Source organism: Trifolium pratense, linkage group LG4 (assembly GCF_020283565.1).
Source record: "Trifolium pratense cultivar HEN17-A07 linkage group LG4, ARS_RC_1.1, whole genome shotgun sequence".
NCBI classification, from domain to species: domain Eukaryota; kingdom Viridiplantae; phylum Streptophyta; class Magnoliopsida; order Fabales; family Fabaceae; genus Trifolium; species Trifolium pratense.
The window spans coordinates 27,877,887-27,888,692 of record NC_060062.1 but is presented as its reverse complement, the minus strand read 5'-3'; the positions used below and the strand labels follow the sequence as shown (position 1 = coordinate 27,888,692).

At 33.2% G+C, this 10,806-nt stretch overlaps 1 protein-coding gene across 1 annotated transcript; it reads left to right on the top strand.

The window, feature by feature from the left end:
• The first annotated feature begins 1,160 nt into the window (after positions 1 to 1,160).
• On the top strand, positions 1,161 to 9,982 carry LOC123920160 (CBL-interacting serine/threonine-protein kinase 8). Its single transcript, XM_045972349.1, has 14 exons — positions 1,161 to 1,601; positions 3,295 to 3,357; positions 3,795 to 3,866; positions 3,973 to 4,080; positions 4,160 to 4,234; positions 4,352 to 4,405; positions 4,518 to 4,643; positions 4,869 to 4,958; positions 6,401 to 6,523; positions 6,985 to 7,104; positions 7,259 to 7,375; positions 7,588 to 7,644; positions 9,217 to 9,291; positions 9,397 to 9,982. The coding sequence occupies exons 1-14, from the start codon at positions 1,443 to 1,445 to the stop codon at positions 9,496 to 9,498; spliced, it is 1,341 nt and encodes a 446-aa protein (XP_045828305.1). The 5' UTR covers positions 1,161 to 1,442; the 3' UTR covers positions 9,499 to 9,982.
• The last annotated feature ends 824 nt before the right edge of the window (positions 9,983 to 10,806 follow it).

Sequence of the window (10,806 nt, the reverse complement as noted above, 5' to 3'; positions counted from 1 at the left end):
TATCTTCTTAACACGTAGGCACAAGTTAACATTCTCCATATTTTAAATATTTTTTATATACCGATCCACCATGGACCACTTGAAGAAATAGTTTATATTAAAATTTTCATAAATATAAATAAAATTAAATTTAAAAGTTGAGATCTAACAATTTTTCAAGACTATTGTCGACATTGAACATAGCCGCAAAAAGCTCTTCTTACGATATAACCCTTGAATTATAAATTCATTATCCATATTCAGAACATCTTTAGTAAAAAAAAAACATATCTCCCAAATTTGAGGCCAAGAGTCATGCCAATCGCCTCAAGAAATAACATAAGGTTGTTTTATAAAAAATAAAAAATAAGGTTGTTAAAATTTTATTTTAAATAATAAATTATATTTATTTTATGTTTTTAGGGATGATTTTTGTGTTACATTAGAGTTAAAAAAAATTGCATTAAATGAAATTATAAATCAAAACGAACTTATATTTAAATACAAACTCTTTTTTATATGATTGAAATGAGGATCAAACACATGATCTCTAATATACTACTCAAACTTTTTACCATTAGACCAACCCTAATAACTTTTATTTAGATACAAACTCTCCTGATTTTATTCTTAATTTTTTTTAATTAAATGTCAATTTAATTTCTAAATTCCTCCAATTTGATCTAAAATTGTAAAAATACAGTAAATAGTAAATAATCAGAAATTATCATTAACCTATCAATTTTTATTTTTTTATTTTTTAAAAAAAAACCTATCAATTGTTTTTTATTAGTTTCGTTTTTTTAATTAGTTTAGTGATTATAAATTAACTTTTGAATAAAGAAGTGAAAAATCTCATATTTGAATTTGAACTCAAACGCTTGTATATATAATAAGATGTTCCTACTAACTGAGTTATTTTCACGTGACTATCTTAATAGATTAAAATAATTTAGAGACTAGTACTTATTTTTTCTCCCTAAGAAGAAAATGATTATATATTTTATCATATATTTTATTTGTTATTTTCTTAGATAAACTTTGGCAAGTGGCAATTATTTTCACTACAATTAAATTAAAAGCCGTCTTTTCCGGTGCTCCAAATCCAAAATAGAACATATCAAAATCATCACCAACAAAAAATTTTAAAATTCCAAATTTTCAACTTTCAAATTTCAATATTAAAAACAGCTTTCACATTTATCTTTTTCATTTTTTATTTATTTTCTTACCTGCTAATCCACTTTCCTTTCTCACTGTTCCCAGTTTCCATTCCTTCTTTTCATAGCATCGCTCACAAAGAAAAAGATAATCTAATTAATTAATTAATTAATCGATTAGTTAATAAAGTCATTAATCGCTGGAAAAGCAAGAAGCTTATTTATCAAAACTTATATAGAGTGAGTGAAATGATTTTAAGCTATAGTTGTTAATTAGAAGAAGAAGAAAAGAAGCATTGAAACATGGTGTTAAGGAAAGTTGGTAAGTATGAAATTGGAAGAACCATTGGTGAAGGAACCTTCGCGAAGGTTAAATTCGCTCAGAATACTGAAACTGGTGAAAGTGTTGCTATGAAGATTCTCGATCGTAGCACCATCATCAAGCATAAAATGGCCGATCAGGTACTCTTTTTCTCTTGTTCTTATCAAGATTAATTTCATTTAATTGCTTTTTTTTTTATTAATTATTTTAATGTTTTGTTGTTTTATATGCTGGTGATGTAGATGATATATATAAATATAGTTTGAATTTGTGTTTGGTTTGAAAAGATTTAGAATTGATCTTGTTTCATGTAGAATATGATTTTAGTGTCCCCGTGAGCTTAACTAAGTTGGTAGGAACATCGCATTTTATGTGCAGGAGCCGAGTTTCGAACCCCGGACACTTCGCTTATTGACCTTTTAAGTTGGAATTTCTAGCCGCTAGTCTACTTGAACAAAAAAAAAAAAGATTCTAGTTAAAATACTTATAATTTGTCATTGTGTATTTGACTCCATACCTAGAGTGATAAAATGTAGCTTTTCTGTTGGTTTGAAAAATTTACTTCAAGTTTTAGATTAAGTTTGCTTTTAGAGTAACCCTGTTTGGATAAACAACTTATTTGCAACTTATAACATAAGCACTTATGTATAAACTAGGGTCCGTTTGGAATAGCTTATTTTTGAGCTTATCCAAAATAGCTTATACAAATAAATAAGTTTTTATGTATTATTATAAGTTTGTCAAGGTAGTTAATGAAAAAATAGCTTATAAAAATACAATTTTTTTTGGTTTACAATGAGCTGGGGATCGAACCCAGGACCTATAGCGTACTACCCAAACCCCTCACCACTAGACCAAACCTAGTGGCTTTATAAAAATACAGTTTTGGCTAGTGGGAACTTATAAATTAACCTAAAACCTTATATATTTACATAAGCTCAAAAATAAGTCAATCCAAACAGGCCTAATTCTGTAGCAAAAGATAAAATGAACTTAAATTATTTTCGTTTAAGCTATAAGCTTTTTTCATAAGCTATCTTGCAGAACTTATGAAAATTAGCTGAAAACAACTTATGAACATGTCCTAAGTTGTTTTCATAAGTTCTCCCAAAAATTCTTACAAAACTTATGCTAGTAAATAAGCTCAAATAAGCCAATCCAAACAATAGAACCTAAAAAGCATTTGCTCATAAATCATTCCAATTCAAACTCAATTGTAGTCCAAATGAATTTTATTTAAAATCATGTTTATCACATGCTTACTCAAACATCTTAAAATCTGAATTTGAGCTTAACTATACCATACAAAATCGACTTGTAAGCTGTGGACTGCCCAAACTTTATAAGCATTATTTAGGCCATATCTCTAGGTAATGTGAGACTAAATCCACCCACTCATACCCAACAAAATGAAGGTGCCGGGGGTTCAATGAAGGCAAACCAAATGCGGCATTTAGGAGGCTAGGGGCGGACCACAAATAAGGTGGAATTTCCACCAAACGCATTGTGTTTTCGCTGCTTCATTTTCTAGTTGCTACTCATAATAAGTTAAATTGATGGTTGCATGTGGTTATATGGTGTTTCGATGTGGTTAGTATTTAGTAATACTATTAAGGCGAGTTGTGGATGTTAGTCTCTTTAATTTGATTGATGGTAAATATTTTGATTGGATTAGCATCCCAGTGAGTGTGGGTGGAGTTTAATAAAGTTTATTTTGGCTTCGATTTCTTCCTTTTTAAGATACAAGAGGTAATTTGATGCTTACTATATTTGTGATTACTATGGTTTTTATTTTCATATTGTGTTGTATTTATTTGTTTTAATTTAATGCAGATCAAGAGGGAGATTTCTATCATGAAGCTAGTCAGGCATCCATATGTCGTTCGCCTACATGAGGTATGTGATATTTTATTTGGCTGTAGATCTGGTTTCTTTCTCTCTTCTTAAAGGTGATTAAGGGGTCGTTTGGCTTCTATTCTGAAATTAGCCACTTGTGCTCCAAGTCATGGTGAATATATGTGAGTGTGAAATAATGTTAGCCAGTAAGTTTCACTGTTTCAGAAGTTTTTCAGGTTAGTAAAGTAAAACCAAAATTATGAAGTTTTGCGTTCCTTAACTGTGTGGAGAGGGGGCAATATTGGAGAAATGATTTGAGAATTTGACTTGGTTTAGAATTTTCCTTTTCTCTTATTAGTATTTTATTGTCCTTATAATGTATGTTTTAGAAGAACTGCACCAATGACCCAGTATTGATAAATGTTTCTATCTTGCCATTTGTTACTGTTCACAACTCACAAGTGCTTCATTCTGTTTTTGAACATGGTTTTCTTCAGGTTCTGGCAAGCCGTACTAAGATTTATATCATATTGGAGTTCATCACAGGTGGTGAATTATTTGATAAAATTGTGAGTAGCTCAAGATGTATCACTGTTTTTTCGTCAAGCTTCTATGGTGTTTTCTATCATCACTTTTCCTGGTGCTGAAAATATAATTAAGATAATAATGGTGCAGGTACACCACGGGCGTCTTAGTGAAGCTGAAGCTAGAAGATACTTCCAACAGCTTATTGATGGTGTAGATTATTGCCACAGTAAAGGAGTTTATCATAGAGATTTAAAGGTTTGCATTGACTCGGGTCTGGAATGCTTTCTTCATCCACATCATGATTTCCTTCTAACTTTGTTTTTTCCTTTTCCAGCCTGAAAACCTTTTACTTGATTCACTAGGAAATATGAAGATTTCAGATTTTGGTTTGAGTGCTTTACCAGAACAAGTGAGATTGTTAGCAAATAATTCTTAAATATTAGACTTGAATCAATGTAGATCATATGATATATAGGTTTAAATTTTAATAGTAGACAAATGCTTAAATATTTGAAAATTTTCACAGGGGGTTAGTATGCTTCGGACAACTTGTGGGACTCCTAATTATGTAGCTCCTGAGGTAATATTTTGCGTGGCTTAATGCTCTCTTAATATGATTTTTTATCAACTTCAGCTACTCACTATGCTAGTATTCAGGCTTCTGCATTTGACATTTATCTTTGTGATCTCAGGTACTCAGTCACAAGGGTTATAAAGGTGCTCCAGCGGATGTTTGGTCCTGTGGCGTTATCCTCTACGTTCTAATTGCTGGATATCTTCCCTTTGATGAGCTTGATCTAACCACGTTATACAGTAAGGCATGGATTTAGACATCAAATATGCATTTTTTCTGTACAGTAGATGATGGGATTCCCGGTGTTGAATATTTCTTGCAATTGCATATAATAATGACAGAGAATAATGTCACTTGCATTATTTAAGAGGTGCTGACTGCATTATTCTGATTTTTGTTTTGGTGTGAAAAGGCTCGGGACATACTACATAGTCTAATGGTGTTGATTTTTTTTCTTACTTCCTTGCAGATTGATAAAGCAGAGTTTTCATGCCCTGCTTGGTTTCCTGTGGGAGCAAAATCTTTGATACAAAGAATTTTGGACCCAAACCCTGAAAATGTAAGAATTTGCTTTGCAGAACAAGATTTTTTTTATCAATGTCTAAAGAGGTTTGAGACATGGCCTTTCACTATAATCAATTTATAATTAATATTGTGTGAACTCAGATGCAGAAATTGAATAGGGTTCCTAACATGATTCATGTTGCATAACTAGGCATCTAGAAAGTCAAAGAGTGTCATGATATCTAGTAGTTGTCAATCTTAGTTATCAACTATTTGACTCTTTTTTATTAAAAAATAAAAACTGTAATGAAAAAATTGATTGATCAGACCTAACAGTATTGATGGCTTTTCTGTTGTTGCATGGGCCATTGGATATCAAATCATATACACACACGGATAGATTTCCTTCCCTGGTAGAAATAAGGATGTTTAATGTTTGTTGTCTCTTAGATTATTTGAAAAACATCTTATAATATCTTGATATTAATTTTGGAGTATCTTTTCTATTAGGAAGTTTCTATGCCTTCCTCTTTTCTTCGTTATTTAGAACCTATATCTTCCACATGGTATTAGAATCTAGGTTAAAATACAGTTTGGGTACCCTTTGAACTTCAGAAGTTTCAGTTTGGGTTTTAATTTTGAACTTATCTTATTTTTTATTTTAATTTAGTCCCATAACTTTTAAAGTTTCAATTGGGTTTTAATTTAGTTTTGAAATTATCACTTATTTTGTAGTAATAGTTAAACTAACATGGTTCCTATTTTTGCTCCGAAATGATCTCTTATTTTACTAAGGTAGTACCAATGTGGTCCTTTTCTAACACAATCCATCAATAAAGGACTACATTGAAACCTAAAATCATTTTAAAAGATCCAACTGAAACCCTTGAAAGTTATACAACTAAACTGAAGCTAAAATATACAGTAAGAGACCAAAAAGTGTATTTTAGCCTAGAATCTATCATAGATCTTATATTGGGTCACTTGTAGATGTTTGGTCCTGCAAATTTCACACGCAACATATCTACATGCTTGGGCATGAGGTTGGTGTCTTGAGTGATATCTTACATTGACTAGAGATGTAGCCGAAGTAATCTTTACAATACTTGGCCATCTCACCTATAGAGCTAATTTCTGGGTTGAGTTAGGCATAATAGCTCAAATTCTAAGAAGAGAGTTAATTTGAAGTTTTGGTTCTGACTACACTAATCCCATTGGTGTGAAACCTAAAACCATCAATTATGTAATTTATGTTTCGCCAAATATTTATTGATCATTTGCTATATTATTGGTTCCACTAATATTGTTGAACGTGAATATGGACTATTCATCTTTACAGTTCAAGGATTTATTCTGTTTTCTGTTGTGAAGATTGTTTTAGCTTACATATGATTATTATAATGTTTTAATATCTACAGTCTAGTGGATATAATATATACTTCATTGCATGTGTTTCTCATTCTCATCCATGTTTGTTTATGTGCATGTTAAATTCAGCGTATAACTATTGAGCAGATCAGAAGTGATGAGTGGTTCCAAAAAAACTATGTTCCTGTGCATCTCCTTGAGTATGAAGATGTAAATCTGGATGATATTAATGCTGCATTTGACAGTGCGGAGGTTTGTTTATTTTTTAATTCCGCAATAGGCGAAGTTTAATTTTATTGGAATATTAGAATGTTTTGCATTTGAGCTAATTCACCTCAACTTTTCCAAATGTAACCAATCAGCTTCCAATCATTTAAATAGGTTTGACATTGTGATTGCCCTGTCCTCCTATCTACCTTAAATTATTTTGGAGTAGTTCACAAAATAACAAAATCAGTGAAAGATATTTAAGTTATACTATGTCTTAAAAGTAAAACAATTAATGGCATTCAAATCTCTGGTATACTCAAAATTCAAAGATGAATGATGATGGAGATATTGATTGAAAAGGACTGATGAATGCAAAAGCTATAGCCACAATTATCTTAACTTTTTTCGCCCGTTCAGTTAAGGAAGAGGCTTTTCTGTTTCGTGTGCATTTATATGAAAATTATATCAGTCATGTTGATATATTGGTTATTTTGTAACTGAAGGATCAGGGGGATAATCCGCAATGTGAGATTGAGGACACGGGTCCTCTAATTCTTAATGCATTCGACATGATAATGTTATCTCAAGGCCTAAACCTTGCAACAATCTTTGATCGTGGACAGGTATTTCCTTATTGCATAATTATTATATTGTTGTTTGTTTGCTATTTTATGACTCAATAATCATATGTGCAAATAGTCAAATATCTGCCCATTTAATATGGCTTGCTATGATAAAATGCATAATTCCACTCTCATATTTTGTCATTATCTTAAGGACACAATGAAGTACCAAACGCGCTTCGTCACCCAAAAGCCAGCGAAAGTGGTTTTATCAAGTATGGAAGTTGTGGCGCAATCAATGGGATTTAAGACACATATTCGCAACTATAAGGTTCGTAGCCTGTAATATACGCGTGCTAAATTGCTTTATCACTTTCCATCTCTCACAACCTTCCATCTTTATTTATTCTGTACATTTATTAACTTTTCTATTCTAAGTAAATCAACATAAATACATAGCATTTGCTATTATATCTTCTTAGGATTAAGCTTGCCTTATTTTAGTTTTATTAATCTGAAGTGATCTTTCGTCTATATTTTCAGATGAGAATAGAAGGTATTTCAGCAAAAAAGACATCTCATTTCTCAGTTATACTGGAAGTAAGTTGACAATTCTCTGCTAGACTTTAAACATTTCAAGGTTTTAAGAAACAGTTCGTTTCCGAGAAATTGGCCGCGACAAAATGGTATCGGCACCAGCCGTTACCCCTTTTCCCATTTGTTGGAAATTCCACCTTCATTGCGGTCCGCCCCCATCTGCCTAATTGCGGCATTTGAGTTGCCTTCATTGCAGCCTCCAACACCTTCATTGTGTTTGGTGTGAAGGGGTGGATTTAGTCCCACATTGCTAAGAGATATGGCCTGTGTAACGTTTATATAGCTTGGGGCAGTCCTCACCTTACAAGCCGGTTTTGTAAGGTTGAGTTAGGCCCAATATAAAATCTGAGATGGTATCAGAGCCTATCCTAGATCTATTGTTGGGCTTCCCGCATCGTCCACGCTTCAGGCACATTGGGCCCGAGTAGAGCTGTAAAAAGGGCATTAAGGGGCCGGCCCTTTAAGGGGCGGACCCACTTATTCCTGATTATTAATTTTATTTAAATTTTAAACAATTTTTCTAGTGTCGTGAACTTATTCTCGTTTTCTTCAATCAGCACTGTCCACGATCGGCACCCTAAAAAAACTGTGTTTAAAATTTAAATAAAATTAATAATCAGAAATAAGTGGGTCCGCCCCTTAAAGGGCCGGCCCCTTAAGGCCATTTTTACAGCTCTAGGCCCGAGCGTGAGGGGGTGTGTTGGAAATTCCACCTTCATTGCGGTCCGCCCCCATCTGCCTAATTGCGGCATTTGTGTTGCCTTCATTGCAGCCTCCAACACCTTCATTGTGTTGGGTGTGAAGGGGTGGATTTAGTCCCACATTGCTAAGAGATATGGCCTGTGTAGTGTTTATAAGCAAGTGGCAGTCCTCACCTTACAAACCGGTTTTGTAAGGTTGAGTTAGGCCCAATATAAAATCTAAGATGGTATCAGAGCCTCTCCAAGATCCGTTGGGCCACCTACCATTTATATCCGCGTACCAAGCCCAATAGCGCTGGACGCGAGGGTGTGTGTTAAGAAGTCCCACATCGGTTGAGAGATGGCCTGACTAAGTGTTTATAAACTAGAGGCAATCCTCACCTTACAAGCCGGTTTTGTAAGGTTGAGTTAGGCCCAATACTCATTTTCTAATATGGTATCAGAGCCTATCCTAGATCCATTTGTTGTTTGTTGTGGAGACCTCCCATATTTGGGCCACCCGTTGTTGTTGATTCCACGTTCCAGCTTGTTCAGTTCTGGACGTGAGGGGGTGTGTTAGAAGTCCCACATTGGCTAGAGATATGGCATAGATAGCCTTTATAAGTGTAGTGCAAACCTCAACTCTCAAGCTAGCTTTTGTGGTTGAGTATAGGCCTCTCAAATTCTAATAGCATTTTTACAGTATGAAATAAAATCACGACGAAACGCCATAACGGTCACGACAAAATCCAAATAGACAGAGAATTCTGTTTTTTTTTTCTTTTTTCTTTCACATTTTCACTGCTGCGACCATAATTTAAACCTTGAAACAGTCCCTAGACATTCTGAATAATAATTTCATTTCTTGATCTCTTTTATTGCTCTGTTTGAAAAGGTTTTTGAAGTTGCTCCCACATTTTTCATGGTGGACATTCAGAAAGCAGCCGGAGATGCTAGTGAATATCTCAAGGTCAGTGTTCATGATGAGCTGCTTTAATATTTGGTGTTACTGCACCTTTCCTCCCATCAATTTACTGTATTTTTAACAAAAAAAGTATGCCTTCTAATGTTGCAGTTTTACAAGAATTTTTCTAGCAATCTTGAGGATATCATCTGGAAATCGCCCCATGAAACAAGCAAATTGAAGACCTCCAAGAATAGAAGCAAAAGACATTAGTTTTGTTGCCCATGGTATCTTCTGTTATGATTGAAAAGAAATGACAAAAATTCTAGTTGTGGAAAATGGGAGAAAAAGAAATTTGGTTGTGGAAGATATATATATATATATATATATATATTTGTGTGGAAGTGTTAGAAAAAACACCTGAGCCTTGCATATAAAGGTTATAAACCAGCTCGGCTAACTCGCCTCTTTCTCTTGCAACCCGGGCCTTTTTAAATATATAGAAGAGCAGATTCAAATTTGAAAGAGAAAAAGTAATCAGGTATAATCTGTAATGACAAAAAATAGCAAGTTTGGTGTTTATAAGTTTCTATATGGCCTTATTTTTGTTGGTCTTTATCATTACAATGTATCCAGTTTTTACAAGAGAAGAGTGTAAGTGTTGATTGAGTATGTACTAATAGATTTCAGATTATCAGTTAACACTGTTGTATATTGAATTACATGAGTTATGTTAGTTCATGTGTTTTTTATTTCAGTGCGCTGCATCACTAAAATTAGTAGAAAAATGAAAGATAAATAAGTACAATTTACTTTAAAATAAATTGCCAGTGAACTTCCAATCATAGTTCACACTTGAATTTGTACTACTTTGACGAGCAAGCCGTTTTTACTAGTTCAAATCCAATGACATGTCAATGTCACATGTGGCAATTAAAAATTTCAATGGGTGAGTTTTTAAGCCACATAGAAACACTTGTGAACTAACAACAACCCTCGTTTCTGTCTTCTTGCTTCACCATCCATTTCTATCCCACCATCACGAACCACCCAAATGCCATCACTATTGTTCTTGATCAAGCTATTATTATTGATTTCAATGTTTTTGATTTTGCAAAATAATAAAATAAATCCTACTTTGATTAAATCTGACTTTGTGGTTGCGAGGTGTGATGGGGGCGAGCTGCTATGAGAGGAAGAGGGGGTGATGCAGGGACAGACATAGGGGCAGTTTTAGACGGCGTTGGGTTGGAGATGAAGGGAGAGATGGAAGGGTTAAGAACTGAATCATTTTTTTTATTAAACAAATACTTACTTTCAGTATTTAATCTCAATGGTGGCTGTAATAATCAATGCCGCTCCTCATTTGGTAAGATAAAATTTATTGGAAAGTAGATTAAAATATAAAAGAAAAATAGAAGGGATATAATATTTGGTAAAAAAAATGGAAAAAGAACAATGGTAAAATTATCACAAAAAAACTTTAGGTCTCCATATTAATAGAGGAATATAAATATAGATAATGTAAAAATTATGAAAAAAATAGGCTACCTTATTAATATATTAGTAAAAACATAGGTC

Bases quoted from the DNA above. Each gene is read 5' to 3' on its own strand.
- LOC123920160 (XM_045972349.1), top strand. From the start codon at position 1,443: ATGGTGTTAAGGAAAGTTGGTAAGTATGAAATTGGAAGAACCATTGGT. The intron at 3,867-3,972 runs GTGAGTAGCTCA...ATAATGGTGCAG, and splicing joins GTGAATTATTTGATAAAATT to GTACACCACGGGCGTCTTAG. The intron at 4,406-4,517 runs GTAATATTTTGC...TTGTGATCTCAG, and splicing joins CTAATTATGTAGCTCCTGAG to GTACTCAGTCACAAGGGTTA.